The sequence below is a fragment of the Equus przewalskii genome, chromosome 7, assembly GCF_037783145.1.
Source record: "Equus przewalskii isolate Varuska chromosome 7, EquPr2, whole genome shotgun sequence".
In the NCBI taxonomy this organism is placed as follows: domain Eukaryota; kingdom Metazoa; phylum Chordata; class Mammalia; order Perissodactyla; family Equidae; genus Equus; species Equus przewalskii.
The window spans coordinates 2,915,815-2,931,791 of record NC_091837.1 but is presented as its reverse complement, the minus strand read 5'-3'; the positions used below and the strand labels follow the sequence as shown (position 1 = coordinate 2,931,791).

The 15,977-nt window shown below is 40.2% G+C and overlaps 1 protein-coding gene across 8 annotated transcripts in view; it reads right to left on the bottom strand.

Moving 5' to 3' along the window:
- Positions 1-15,977, bottom strand: part of SPECC1L (sperm antigen with calponin homology and coiled-coil domains 1 like) — a 136,066-nt gene that overhangs the window by 36,374 nt on the left and 83,715 nt on the right. For 5 of the 8 annotated variants that reach the window (XM_070628189.1, XM_070628188.1, XM_070628191.1 and 2 more), the window contains 3 exons: positions 14,342-14,425; positions 12,273-12,429; positions 8,736-8,838 (listed from right to left, as the gene is read on the bottom strand). In XM_070628189.1, coding sequence (XP_070484290.1) covers positions 8,736-8,838; positions 12,273-12,429; positions 14,342-14,425 — 344 coding nt within the window. The remainder of the gene's footprint in view (positions 1-8,735; positions 8,839-12,272; positions 12,430-14,341; positions 14,426-15,977) is intronic. The other 3 variants (XM_070628193.1, XM_070628192.1, XM_070628195.1) reach the window with 1 other exon arrangement.

Genomic DNA, 15,977 nt, shown 5'->3' with positions numbered 1-15,977 from the left:
CTCAAATTCTGGCTGCCTTAGTAGCTCTGAGTTCAGATTTCAGTCTCCCAACTCGGTGATTCTGAAACAAGCTCTGAACCACTGCTTTCTGTTTGGTCTCTGCCCCATGCCAGGAGTTGGCAAAGGCTCCAGGGGTTTAAGAGAGCAGGGGTAGATATGGGGCTCAACGCAACGCGTTTTCTTTCTCCCTGCGCTGCTGGGTCCTGCCAGATTTGTCCTGGCTGCCTTGGTGAGTCCCCAGAGCCTTCAAAGATTTATTTTTTTTTTGTATTTTAAACAACTTTTATAGTAGTTCTCAGCAGAGTTTGGTTTGATATTCTATCATAACCATAAACAGAAGCCCAGATTGAGTTTTAATTGCTGACGTGTATTTTACTGACTAGTCCACAAACTTCCTGAGAACAGGAGCTACCTTTTTATATCCTGATTTCTGATTAACACCGAGCACACTATCTGGCACAGCTTAGGATGTATTTGGTAACTTAATTTTTCTATTAGGAAAAATTGCTAGAATGCAAATAAAGCATAGTACGTAAAAATACCACTTCTAAATCATTCAAGTCCATCAATTCTTCTGATTCCACTAATTTCTACTAAGAAAGGTACAACCTTTTCTTCTTCGGCCCAAGCACTAATGAGCAAATCCGCCAATAAAACTGCATTCTTAATGCTTATTTGAGATTAAATTACCGCAGGCAGTACTAAAAGGTTTTGTTCATTTATTAAACTATTCTGTACTAGATTAAGTGATTTCATTATCCTTTGGACTAACTAATCCATTTCTAGGTCTGGCATTTTATCAGAAAACAATGAGATTTTTCATCCAAAGAAAAGCTCTCTTAAATTAACCTCAGAGCCTCCTTGATTACATTCAGTTGGGTTTTTCCAGAACAAGAAAACAATGAAACAACGGAAGCTATTAAATGTAAAATTTAGAACCAAAGAAAAATTTACTGACAGTATAAACTATTTTCCCTTTCACCTGGTTACTCCTGTATTATCAATCTGGTACTGGCAATCTCTGAAGTAACAGATCAAAGAATTGAAAGTAGCCGCCCCCGGGAAGGAGAAATCACAGAGGTGATGGCACAGGGCAGATGATCAGTTCTCTCTATAAGACCTAAGAATTATTAGAGTTAACTGCACACTTAAATTTAAATTTAAAAATGTAATTGTGTAGAAACTGAGGCACCGATTTAAAAAAAAAAAAGCAGAGTTAATCCTTAAGGCAATAGTTCCAAAGGTTGTTTATGTAATGCCATGGACTCACGATGTAGCTGGGAGGTAGTCACTTATCTTTGTGGGGGGTTTCAGTCCCACATTTGTTTTTTCATTTCTTTTGTTTTTGTTTTTTTGAGGAAGATTAGCCCTGAGCTAACATCCGCCGCCAATCCTCCTCTTTTTGCTGAGGAAGACTGGCCCTGAGCTAACGTCTGTGCACACCTTCCTCTATTTTTTTTATATGTAGGACGCCTGCCACAGCCTGGCTTCATGAGCCGTGAGTAGGCCCACACCGGGAATCCCAACTGGCAAACCCTAGGCCACCGAAGCGGAGCATGTGAACTTAGGTACTATGCCACCAGGCCATATTTGTAAACCTGAACGTCAGGAAATCAGAACGTCAAGGTCCTTTCAACTGTAATACTCTAGTATTCTAAAACTTCAATGAACAGTGAGTGACAGGGCACAATTTAAAAGAGAAAAATCTATTTGTTAGATAAAAGCAAACTCACAGGGCTTGTTTTGTAATGGAGGGTTAATGAAATTACAACGATTAGCACAATTATCTTAGGATGACTCTTAAGAGAGCCAGAGGAAGATGATACGGTATTAGGGAATCCATCTCTGTTGATGAGACAGCTCCAACGACATAAAGCACGCGCGGTCGGGGCAGTGATGATGCATGTGGGGCCTGAGAGAGCAGTATGTGCTAAGTGTCACGTAACAGCTCCTGCTCTAGTGAGCTAGTCAAATGTCACAAACTGCCTCACCCTGCAGACTGTGAGTAGTCAGAGACCAAATGATTGGTCCCAAACTGCTGGCTCCAAAGGATGGGTATGCTCATTTACAGCTAGATAAGGAAAAGGCTCTGGCACTTCTTATATGGCTCTTGACAAATTGAGAGCTCTATCAGATACATCTTTCAGGTTAAAAAGATGATGCATTTCAGACTGTCCAATTTTAACTCCCAGACCTTGAAATAAAAGAACCAGCATCCTATCTACTTTTAAATAGCAAAAACAGACATCTGTCTCACAGGAAACAGAAACCAGACAAACAAAAAAGCCATACATACACATCATTATAGAAGCATCCGTAGGAAGTAAGGGGGAAACTGGGTTTGTAGCACAAGTCTGTCGAGTGTACAAAAACTTTTCTTTATGGATGTTAAATTTACTGTTTTGCATTATATTTCCTTCTGCATTCTAAGCACCCAGTAAATGAAAAAAAATTTAAATTAAGTTCTTAAGTAATTGATTTGTGTATTTTTTTTTTTTTGAGGAAGATTAGCCCTGAGCTAACTACTGCCAATCCTCCTCTTTTTGCTGAGGAAGACTGGCCCTGAGCTAACATCCACACCCATCTTCCTCTACTTTATATGTGGGACGCCTACCACACCATGGCTTTTGCCAAGCAGTGCCATGTCTGCACTCGGGATCTGAACCGGCGAACCCCGGGCCACCAAGAAGCGGAACGTGCGCACTTAACCACTGTGCCACTGGGCCGGCCCCTGTGTATATTTTTTTTAACCTAACACAATTTACCTTAAAATCACAGAATCAGACAATTTAAGTGGGAAGGAACGAAGAGACATTTAGTTAAATCACTGATACAATGCTTAAACTACCCCAATAACTTGATTATTTAATTATTCAATCCACTTGATGCTTGGCAAAGTTCCATAATTAAGGGGGAGGTACTATACAATTATCTAAAATTACTCAATTTAAGTGATAGTCAAGGAACATTTAAAGCTTATGTTACAAGAGGACATCCAATAACATAGAAGAAAATAATAATTTAAAAATCTATTAGGGGCCAGCCTGGTGGCATAGTGGTTAAGTTTGTGCACTCCGCTTCGGCGGCCTGGGGTTCGCGGGTTTGATCCCGGGTGCAGACCTACACACTGCTCATCAAGCCATGCTGTGGTGGCATCCCACATACAGAATAGAGAAAGACTGGCACAGATGTTAGCTCAGGGCCAATCTTCCTCATCAAAAAAAAAAATCTATTAGACATGTAGTATAAGCGAGGAAATGTGCATGATTGCCTCAGTTACTTTTCCATTTTACAGAAGAGGAAACTGAGGCTCAAAGAGGCTAAGTAATTTGCATAAGGCCACAAAATTAAGGGGCAGAGCTGACATTCAAACCTTACCTGACACTCAAGTCCAAGGTCTTAATCACTACTCTATGTATGATTCTCAGTGTGGTCTATGGATTACTTGCAGTGCTGTAAAAATGGAGATTCCAGGGTCTCACTTTATACCTCTTGAACCACAAATCTTTAGGAGTGGTTCTCAGAACAGGCACTTTTCCCATGATCTTCACAAGTTTTTACATACAAATTTGAGAACCACTGTTCTAAAGATGACCCTCCAACGTATTCCATTATGTTCAATATACAGGTTCAGAGAGTTACTCAGCTCTGCCATGTGCTGAGCCTTATTCTAGTTGCTGAGGAGGCAAAGACAGGCCCTTCTAAGGGGCTACACTCTAGAAAGCAAGACAGACAAGCCAACTGACAACTCTGATACCCTTATGATATATCCTTTGTGATTTGGGAAAAGAGGGAAAATGAATTACAGATGCAAAGACCCCCAAAGAAAATGCTCTGAAATACAGAAAACATTCTGTTCTGGACTGAGTTCCAGTCAAGGAAGAACTTTGCTCCATGGGCTCTGTGAGGAGGGAGTCGGGAGGAGGGGCCCGTGCACGGGATGAACCCTTGCAGAGATGGAGCAGGGGCAAAAACAATTTTGCATAGATGCTAACTTCTGAGCTGAAAGAGCAGAGTCTCCTCAGATGGAAAGGTGGAATGAAAGGATGGTGGGCATTTGGGGCCAAGGTGAGACTGAGGATTTCCTAAGAAGCAGGAGGAGTCAATAAGGCTACATAGGGGCCAGATCAATCATAAGAGGCCTTGTTCCCCCATGGCAAAAGGGAAGCAGCTTAAAGAGATATAAGAAGATCATAATTTCAAGCTATTTTGGAAGCAGAATAGAAGATGGACAGGAAGATGAGAAAATTACTTATGTCCATGTAAAAACTTGAATACCACATTCACAGCAGCATTATATGTAACAGCCAAAACAACCGTAATGTCCATCAACAGATGAATGGGTAACAAAATGCGGTATATATCCATACAATGGAATATTATTTGGTCATAAAAAGGAGTATTCACAGCATGGACAAACTTTGAAAATATTATGCTAAATGAAAGAAGCCAGTCACAAAGAGCCACACATTGTACAACTCCATTTATAGGAAGTGTCTAGAACAGGCAACTCTGTAGGGCTAGAATGAAGATTAGGGGTTGCCTACAGCTAATGAGGAGTGATTGCTAATGGGTACAGGATTTCTTTTTGGATTGATGAAAATACTCTAAAATTGATTTTGATGATGGTTGCACAACTCTTTGAATACACTAAAAACCACTAAAATGTACATTTTAAATGGGTGAATTGTACCTTATGTGAAGTAGATTTCAATAAAAAAATGCTCTAAAAGAAAAAAAATTAAGAGATTACGCAGTATCAATTTATGCCTGAGACTTCAGTCCCAGATTAAACTTGTAGCCACCGGCATTGACGTTCCAGCCACTAAGCAAAGCTGAGAGTATCGGTTTCATACCTGCTTTCAGGTCTGGAGTATCAAAGTCCTTCAGGCTGGAGTTTTGTGTTGGGCTTCTTTCGCCTGGCATATTTTCAAGGTTCACCCATACTGTAGCACGTGTCAAAACTTCCAATCCATGGACAAGGGATGTCTTTCCATTTGCTTAGATTTTCTTTCAGTAATGTTTCATAGTTTTCAGTGTACGAGCCTTGTACCCCCTTAGTAAAACTTATTTCTAAGTATTTTATTTTTTTTGATGCTATTATAAACAGAAGTGTCGTCAATTTCATTTTTTAGAATTTTCATGCAAAGTGATTTGTAAATTGACATTGTATCCTGCAGCTTTGCTGAATGTTTATTACTTCTAACAGTTTTTATGTAAATTCTTTAAGGTATCAATCATGTCATCTGCAGACAAAAATAGTTTTACTTACTTTTCAATGCCTTTTATGTCTTTCTCTTGCCCAACTGCCCTCACTAGAACTTCCAGTTAAAATGTTGAATTTTAAATAGTGAGAGTGAACATTCTTTCCTGTTTCTGATCTTAAGGGGAAAGCATCGAGCCTTTCACAATTAAGTATGATGTTAGCTGTGAGTTTTCCTTGTGGGCCCTTGAACAGGTTGAGAAAGTTCTCTTCTATCTCTATCTAGTTTAAGTGTTTTTATCATGAATGGGTTTTGAATTTTGTCAAATCTGCATCTACTGAGATGATTTTGTGTTTTTTCCCTCTATTCTATTGATATGGTGTATTACACATTGATTAAGTTTCATATGTTGAACCAACTTTGCATTCTTGGAATAAATCTCACTTCGTCATGGTGTATAATTCTTTTTATTTGCGGCTGGATTTTGTTTGTCAGTATTTTGTTTAGGATTTTTGCATAAGGAATATTGGTCGGTAGTTTTCTTTCACCTGTGATGTCGTTTTCTGACTTTGTTATCAGAGTAATTTTGGCCTCACAGGATGAGTTAGGAAGTGTTCTCTCTTCTATTTTTGGAAGAGTTTGAGAAAGACTGGTGTTAACTCTTCTTTTAAATGTTTGGTAGAATTCACCAGTGAAGCCATCTGGTCCTGGGCTTCTCTTTGTTGGAAGTGTTTGATTACTAACTCAATCTCTTTAGTTGTTATGTCTATTCAGATTTTCTTTCTTCTTGAGTCAATTTTGATAGTTTGTGTATTTCTAGGAATTTGTCCATTTCATCTAGGTTATCCAATTTGTTGGCATATATAATTGTTCATAGCATTCCTTTTTATTTCTATGAGATCATTAGTAATGTCTCTTTTATTCCTGATTTTAGTAATTTTAGTTTTCTCTTTTCTTCCCTTTGTCAACCTAGCTAAAGGTTTATCAGTTTGTTGATCTTTTCAAAGAACTAACTTTTGGTTTCATTTGATCTTCTCTACTATTTTTCTATTTCCTTTACCTCTGCTCTAAACTTTATTATTTCCCTCCCTCTGGTTGCTTTGGGTTTAGTCTACTCTTCTTTTTTTACTTTCTTAATGTGAAAAATTAGGTTATTGATTTGATATTTTTCTTCTTTTTAAAGATAGGTGTTTACAGATATGAATTTCCCTCTGAGTGCTGCTTTCAATACTTCCCATAAGTTTTGGCATGTTGTGAATTTTCCTTCTGTTACTAATTTCTAATTTCATTCCATTGTGATCAGAAAGGGTACTCTGCATAATTTCAATCTCTTAAAATTTATTGGGACTGGTTTTATGATTTAACACATAGCCTATCCTAGACTGTTTTATGTGCACCTGAGAAGAATGTGTATTCTGCTGCTGTCAGGTAGAGCGTTCTATAGATTATCTTATAGGTCTAGTTAGTATGTAGTTCATATATACAGTATATAGTTCAAGTCTTGTATGTCCTTGCTGATTTTCTATTTAGTTGTATCCCAATCATTTACTTTTTTTTCTAAGTTATTTTTTTTTTACTATGGTAAAACATACATAAAATTTATCATTTTAACCATATTTAAGTGTACAGCTCAGTGGCACTAACTATATTCACAGTGTTGTGCAACCATTACCACCATCCATCTCCAGAACTTTTTTCTTTTTGAGGAAGATTAGCCCTAAGCTACATCTGCTGCCACTCCTCCTCTTTTTGCTGAGGAAGACTGGCCCTGAGCTAACATCCTTGCCCATCTTCCTCTACTTTATATGGGGGACGCCTGCCACAGCATGGCTTGCCAAGAGGTGCCAGGTCCACACCCAGGATCCAAACCAGCAAACCCCAGGCCACCGAAGCGGAACGGGTGAACTTAACCGCTGCACCAGCAGGCCGGCCCCTTTTTCATCTTGCATAATGGAAACTCTGTACTCTTTACCCCCACCATTAGCCCCTGACCCAGCCCTTGGCAACCACCATTCTACTTTCTGTCTCTATTAATCGGACTACTCACATAAGTGGGCTCATAAAATATTTGTCCTTTTGTGTATGGCTTGTTTCATTTAGCATAATGTCTTTAAGGTTCATTCATGTTGCAGCATGTGTTAGAATTTCTTTCCATTTTTAAGGCTGAATAATAGCCCACTGTATGGGTATACTACATTTTGTTTATCCATCCATCTGTCGATGGACACTTGGGTTGCTTCCACCTTTTGGCTATTCTGACTAGTGCCACTATGAACACAGGTGTACAAACATCTGACCAAGTTCAGGTTTTTCATTATTTTGGAAAGGTATACACACACGAGGAGCAGAATTGCCGGATCATAGGGTCAGTCTGTGTTTAATATCTCGGTAACCTGCACACTTTCTTCCACAGCAGCAGCACTGTTTCACATTGCCATCGCCAGTGCACAGCAGTTCCGGCTGCTTTACATCCCCATCAACGCTAGCAGTCTCCTGTGTATCAAATGCAAGCTGGAGACACACAGACGCTTAGCAAATCCTCGTTGACTATTTGACTTTCTAAGAACTGAAAGTCGATTGCAATACACTTGGCTCTTTTATCCTAAATGAGCTGAGGATCACTGCTGAAATGATGTACTAATTTGTCCAAAAGGGATTTATTGATGGCAGATCTTCTCAACCTGCTTCTCCACTACCTTATTACGTCTTTTACACAAAAATTGTTGGAAAATGTTATTGCTTAGTTCTTTTATGTCATTTTGGTGAGATGAGGGCTGAGGTGATGAGACAAGAATAGAGAACTCTAATTCCCTTCTCATGTTGTACTTCAGTGCAGCTGCACCAAAATAGGAAATGGCAATCGAGAAACACTGGCTGCAGGCTGCGAAGAGTCTCTGTAACTAAAATCCTAAGTGAGGACACTGGGAATCTAAATTGTACTTTTCAGCAACCTACTGGAAATATTTTAGAGGTTTCCATTTTGTGTAGAATTAGGTCTGCCTCTCCAAATGCCACATTTAACATTACTTAAAACTGGAATAAAAAATTGAAAGAAAAAAAGGGAGAGAGAAAGAGACTGACAGAAAGACAACAGACAGGGGCGGAAAGGGCAGGCTATCAAAATAGTTCAGATGTGAAATGATGAGGGCACAAAGGCAGCACAGTGGGGAGACGGAAATGCTATGAAAAACAACTGAGCCAAAAGAAAACTTCAATAATTACAATATTAATGGAAAGTAAAACATATTTTCACTCTTGGCTCAGATGAGACCTCAACAAAAGCATTTAACCAGGACTTGAATAAGACAGTGCTATAACAGCTGAATAAAAATATTGCAAAGATTAGCTACTCTGGAAAGCTAAGAAACTTATTTCATTCAAGTGATACTCAGCCAAGTTCGGGGTAAACTTTGTGTTCCTGAAGCTTGGGATAGGACTCACCACTTTTGACGTGACATATGTAGCGAGCTATGACACTCCAGCACTTGGTTTGGCTATTGCTCATGTGGGATAAAGGAACCATACGGTTACCTGATAGCCTTCTGTTTTCTTCTGACACCACTTCAGCAAGGCATTCCTTTTCGATCCTCCATATTCCCTTGCCAATGCTGAGAGAGGGTCCTTCCTTTCTTCCCTGATAAGTGAAAATAAGGAAGGTAAAGTTGAAATAGCTTTTATTTGAGCACCATCATAAACCAGAAATCCAAAAAACAGAAGAGAACAGTGCTGGTTTGCCTACTTGATCAAGACACATGCACACAGTGGGCATCCATTAGCAAGATGTATCTTTTCATTCATTTGATTTTACTTACCAATTTTTACAGGGTCCCCACAGACCCACCATTATCAGGGGTTTCTGCTATCTGAAGGGAGGGATTCTACTTGTTATCCTCATGGAAACTGGCAAAGAGTCAGTACAGCATGCATTCACAATTAATGGAATGCATTCCAGGATACTCAGAAGGGGGAAAACAACCCGATACTGGCAGCATCTGAAACTTGTCATGGCTGCCTTTCATTCAATATCTTACCCTTCCATAATCTTTATGCTTTGGTTTTATTTTACTCATTTTTGTTTCCAACCTTTTATATCATCAATCATTTCATCTTTAAAAAAAATCACTTATTGTAAATACAAAGGACAAGGTTATATAAGGTGAAGAATTATAAGGCATAGTTCCTGCCGTCCAGGTGCTTAAAACCAGGGGAAGCAGATAAGACAACAGATGGCAATAAACATTTAAAACATCCCAAAAATGTCTCAAATGTGTTTACTGCTAAGCTGTACACTCTTTACTGACTGTAGGTAATTAGAATTTTACATTGCATAGAAAATGGGACTTTTCTGTAAACTCATGCACTCATTCAATGCCTCCTCCTTATGGAGCACTGTGTTGGGCAATGTGTAAGTGTTGGGGAATGAACAGGGAACCACACAGGGGCTCTGCACCCTCAAGGAACTTCAGAGTTTATTACAGAATGGACATAGTATAGAAGCTGGAAAAAAAAAACAATGGCTATATAAAACTGATTTCTTAAAATTATATAGGAAACTTTAGGGCACTGCCAATTGCCTTGGAGGCAGAATAAATATCTTGCCCTAGACCAGACAATGAATGAAAAAACACTTGTCACCACCCTCAGGACGGAGTAGGGGAGGCATTCAACCCTTCTCAATCAGTACCAAATTCTTCCTTCTGGCAGCTACTTTAGAAGTAAACCAGAGCACTAAGGACTACCTGGAAACAGAGAGAGTGCTTGGTAGAATAACCTGCCCCTTGACAAGTAACATACTCTTAAAAGCTTGGTCTGTTTTTTGTGAGTACTTTATAAGTAAAGTGGAGACTCTAGCCCCATGCTCCATACACTTGGCCCAAAAATGTCCTACAGGTTATTATGTCACAAGCAGCTTGGTATTCTTCAGCACATCGATTTTTGTCTGTATTCACCCTTCAAAGTGTGCTAGGAAATCAAAGAGTACACATTTAGAACTGAAGCTTTTCTAATTGAGAGGTGCAGTGAAATAGCACCAATTTTTATTTATCTCAGAACCCAAAGTAAAATACAAAAATATTTCAACATGCAGTTAGACTGCTGCCTTGAAGAAATATACTTTTATGTTTTATGTCAGCCCACCGGATTCCTGCTTTGGTTTAAAGGGTTCAAAGAAATTTGTTATAACGCCAGTGAACACAGGAAAAGAGAATGATAAAGTTAAGATATATGAATGAACACCAAAACGCAAGCCAAAAAAAAATCTCCATCATGCTCAAAATAAAAGTAAGTACTACAATCAATGTATGCGAAAGGTTTACTCTGGCTCACACCGGGCCCATTTTGTCATTGAAACAGCTTAAAAGGCATCAAAGAAGAGTAAACTCTAAGGATGCAATGAGAAGCTGCAGAGAAGAGCCTCCTAGAGCTGGAGGGTCCTCTCTTCTAACTTCTTCATTGTAAGATGAGGAAACGAAGGCCAGGAGATGCCTTCTTGAAGATTACAGCTTGTGAGTGGGGTACCCAGGAAGAGCGGAGCCCCTCCCACAGGCACCTGCAGGCAGCCCACTGCCTAGGACACAAAGACAAGCACAGACAGTGCTCTCCCCCACACCAGCAAGGGCAGAGCGTGAGCTAGCCTCATCATGGCACCCTCTACTCACTCTGAGGGCACCCTTGCTTATGGGACCACTATTCTAAGAGGTTGGTTCCCTAGAGGCAGGGCTGTAAAAGTAAGTATAGTCATACATCACTAGGCGATTTTGTCACTGTGCAAACAGAGTGCACTTAGGCAAACCTAGACCGTGCAGCCTACTATAGACCTAGGCTACACGATACCAATCTCACAGGACCCCTGCCATACATATATGCAGTCTGCCGTTGACCGAAACATCGTTATATGCTGTGGGACTGTACATAATTTGAATTTAAGAGGCTGAATATTCCATTTTATCTTCAAACCTTTAAGTCAGTATATGGCTAAAGTTCTGAAACCCATTCGTATCCCTCCTGAAATTCTTCTTAATATGTCTCAACAGTTTTTTGTCATTCCTATAAACAATGTACACTAAATTTTTGACATCTATTTTTTTCTTCTAAATTATAAATACTTCTTAGTCCCAAATGGCTTGTGATGTAAGAGAAATAGGAATGAAATATTACATTTTCATGTACTGTTTATCAATTATTAATGCAGCATCATGTTGTCAGCTCCCAGTCGAAATAATTAGGGCCACCTTTGGTAGCTCTCATTCGTTCATTCCTTTTCTAAAAATCTGTTACCAAAATTAATCATCTTTCCCTTTGAAAACTCTCAGTCCAACGCTCCCTTCATCATTTCCACTGTTATCACCCTGGTCCAAATTGATGACCATCCTAGAAATATTAAACGATCCTTTTAGTAGCTTTTCCCCGACTTTTGTCCAGAAATAGAATAATCCTTGAATCATCTTCTCACACTAATTTATTTAACCCACTTTATACTTGCTACTACATCAAAGTGACTCAATTTGGCTTTAAAGAGGATCCACTGCCTGGCCACACCCCATCTAGTCCATGTTTTCCCTACTGCCCCGGATACGGTAGGTGCATACCTTCCTCTGGTCTTCTGTGCCTGTCATCTCTGCAGGTGCAGCACCACTTCCTCAGTTGGGAGCTCCCCCAACTCCTCGCTTATTCACCCTTTTTGTACAATCACCCAAGTCATCGACCTTGCCAGTAACGGCCACCCTCCTCGCCGTCCACCACCCTCAAGGCCCCACTCTGATACTTCCCTACTTCCATCCACACCCAGGAGTCAAATTTCACAAGACTTACGTTTGGACTCAACTGTTCTCCAATTTAAAAAACCCCCAAAACCCCAGCTGCTTGGGGAAAGGAACTCTCCCTTTTACTTTTTACTTCTAAGCTATCTTATCTAATACCGGGCATAGAAGAAGAGACCAGAAAACACTTCATAACATACAAATAAAGAAAAAAATCAAAGCTCGAATCCATTATTTTACAACCTGATCATTCCTCTCAAAAGGCAAGGAAAGGCACACATGAACCAGATCACTGTTAACTGTTCTCTACCTTATCCGGCTTCGGGTGGTGGGGGTCACAGAGGCCGTGGGAGAGGAGGAAAGGGAGAGCTGTGGTGACGTGGTTCCCATCGCCATCAGAGAGGCTGGTGAGGCTCCCTCAGGTGCAGAGATGTCTCGTTTCATCTCTTCACTACTTCGTCGAGACACTGATTGTGAGAAATGGTCATTATGCACTTTATAGCAAAAACATTTTAAACTGAGTTCTTGAGACATTTTCTTCAGCAGATTCCAAAAAGAGCAGAAATTACCATACAAGAGGAAAAGCTAAAATTTTCATCTTACTGATAACTTGAAAGGATTCTTTTTATTAAAAAGGTACAGTAATTGAAATGTGCACTGAACCCCACATTCCCTGAAGGCAAGGAGCGTGTCTTATCCACCCCTGTAACACTCACAGACCTACCCAGCACACAGTGAGTACTCTATAAAGGTTTCTTTAATCACAAATACAGCTCAAAACCAAAGGCTAATTAAAGCAGTACCTGACAACTACTCATGCTCAACTGAAATCAACCAAAGCTTTCTGAACTTAGCCAAAAACACTGTTAAAGGGAAAGGAAAGAGATATTCATGATAGGGCTACACTTAATTCTGAGTCAGGCCATATTTTTAAAAAAACATAAATCAATGAGTCAGACAGAAAACCAAAAGGTATCAAGTCAATTACTGAGAAATAAGAACAATCAGAAAAGTCCTATTTTGAAACTCTGGCATAGTAAGACATTGTGCCTTGTCGGAATTACAGAAAGTTTTGAGAAGTGTTAAGTGGAAGCAGCCACTTCAGCCGTTGATAACAGAGCCACAACAAAAGCAGCTTTCTAGCAAGGATGCGCCAAGCACGAGCGGTGCTCATGACGCTGGGCTGAGCACAGTAAGAAGCGAGATATGAGACAAAGTTCCTGACCTCAGACAAACTCTCTCTCACCTCAGAAGATGCTGGACATGCAGGAGCCATTAGCTGTAGCACCTCTGGGCTGGCTGCAATGCAATCAGTGTCACATACCACTAATTCTTCCCCGATGACTGAAGCTGCCCCCTTTTACTGGATAAATTTTTCTTGATGATTTCAGGATAACCACAAGCAGACTATAACTCTGCATTAGTAAATGATGTCTTTAAAGATCCAGAGGAGACAGATGCTTTCTCCTATTACATGATCTTATTAGAATGATGCATTTACATATCTCTGATATAATTTTATAATTATTCTTGTTTTTGCTTTCAATGTCAGATCTCTGTATGCCCTAAATCAGCAGTTTCTTTTAAGTGGTGTGCTAGGAAATTGGATGAGAATATCTTTCATAATTTTATATATTTTAGAGGAAACAGACTGAGAAGGAATCAGAAGAACTGTTAAAGGAAAAGGCTTTGGGCTGATAATTTTGGCTGGGCTTCTCACTGATTTAAACACCCAGCCATGATGTATACAAAGTGTACTAACTTAAATCCATGTACAAGTGGGGCATTAATTCTATGAGGCAGGGTTATAAGACTTTCTCCTTTCCCAGTCCATTTTCCAGTGGAGGAATTAAAGGTAAGAAAAGGCCACAAAGGGAAAACAACGAGAACTGACAAACTGAACAGTTAGCTCCAGGAGACTAAGAGAGCAGCTCTCCAAATGCATCGTTACAGGATGGCTTTATCATACTGGAACAACCTGGTTTCCAGAGAATTTTTAGTGTGCTCTGAAATAACTCTTCAAAAACAATCATGACATGCCTTGGGATAAATATTCTAGTGTTTCACAACTATATCAACTTTGTATGAAGTTGTATTTTCAGCACATCATCTAACCCACTCTTGGCACTAAATAAATACTTGTTACATGAATGGTACTATCTAGCTTTTGTTTTCTGTTTTTTAAAATCAGTGCCATGAAATGTGATTTCTATAGAATCTGGAAGATACAACAGTCTGGGAAATTCAGAGTGAAAAAAACCAACTCAAGAGCTAAAGAAGTAAGTAAAGTTAAATAAGTCTAAAGAGGAAGTATTCAGTATCATTACTAAAACTTGTGGACAAGTCTTTTTTATGGAAATTCCAGATAAAAGTCATTACCTGAGATGCTCTTGGCACTTTCCATGGCAGGTACTCTCGGCAGAGAAGCAGGTCGGCTGGTTGAAGATGTTCTTAATAAATGCTCTGCACAAAGTGGAAAAGGTCACAGTAAAGAAACCTGACCCCTGGGGGCTGGCCCAGTGGTGCAGTGGTTAAGTTTGCAGGTTCTGCTTGGCCAGTCCAGGGTTTACCAGTTCGGATCCAGGGCATGGACCTACACATCGCACCACTTGTCAAGCCATGCTGTGGCAGGCATCCCACATATAAAGTAGAGGAAGATGGGCATGGATGTTAGCTCAGCGCCAGTCTTCTTCAGCAAAAAGAGGAGGATTGGCAGCAGATGTTAGCTCAGGGCTAATCTTCAGCAATAAATAAATAAATAAATAAATAAAGGAGGACTGTCATAGATGTTAGCTCAGGGCCAATCTTTCTCAGCAAAAAAAAGGAAGAAGGAGGAGGAGGAGGAAGCAAAAAGAAAAGAAAAAACACACCTGACCCTGAACTGTGAGTAACACAAGGAGCAGGAAGGTGAGTTTTACTCTCTTGCCCTAGAGGCTCCTCCTCCTCTCTCAATCCAGGGTGCCTCAATTCCCCATAGAACGAACTCACACAAAACCACTTTCAGAGCCAAGTAACATGGGAAAACGTTTCATCCAATGTTTTATTTCTAGCGATGAGATATTTGACACAGATGAATGTTTCTAAATCATCGACTGCTACTTACCTCTTTGATGCAATTCAACCAAAATTCAAAGATCCCCTGCTGTATCTAGGTGTAAAGGTTCAAACTAAATAAAAGCCTTGCCCTTACATGCCTACAGTTAGTGGGGGAGCCAAACACACAGAGAACCACAGACAAGTGAGGATGGATAGTCAGAACAACAGAATGATCGAGTGCCATCAAACCAGAGAGAGAGCAGTCGTGCACTTGGATTTCAGGCAGCAGGAAGCCTTCAACAATAGAATGACATTCAGCTGGGCTCTACTAGTAGCGAAGAGGGGTGGCAAATGGTATTTCAGCCAGACAAGAATCAGAGCAAAGGTCAAAGGACATTCAAGTCACAGAATAATAAAACCCCAGTGTGGCTAAAACTTGGGCATATGGAAAACAGAGAGAGCAGCAGAAAAAGGGGCTGTAATGGGAGGATGAGGCTGACTGACGAGAGCCTTCATTACCTGCTATGTGGACTTTAGTCTGAAGGCAACAAGGAAGCCCCAGACTCTTCTGAGCATTCAGGAAAGGACACAGTCAGACTGCCTCCACTGTTTACATTTGTAGCCTCACCTTGTTCTACTCCTCCCTTACTTTCCAAACACAAGCTGTCTTGGAGTTTCTTGAGTTCCTTGAACACTGGTACAAGCTGTTTCCTCGCCTTCCATACTCCTCCTCCATTCCCTCCTTAGCCTGGCTACCTTTATCATCCTTCGGGTCCAGCTTCAACACTGTTTCCTCAGGACTTGCACGCCCACAGTGGGAGCTCCAAACACAGATCAGCACACTTCTTACTAGGGCTACAAGTCCGACAAGACTGCCATCAGGCCAGGATGACAAGTACAAGGACAGACTGGATGTGTTCACCTGCTCAGGGTATGTCAGTGATGTGTGATGAGGAAGAGGGAAAATGCCATCCCTTAT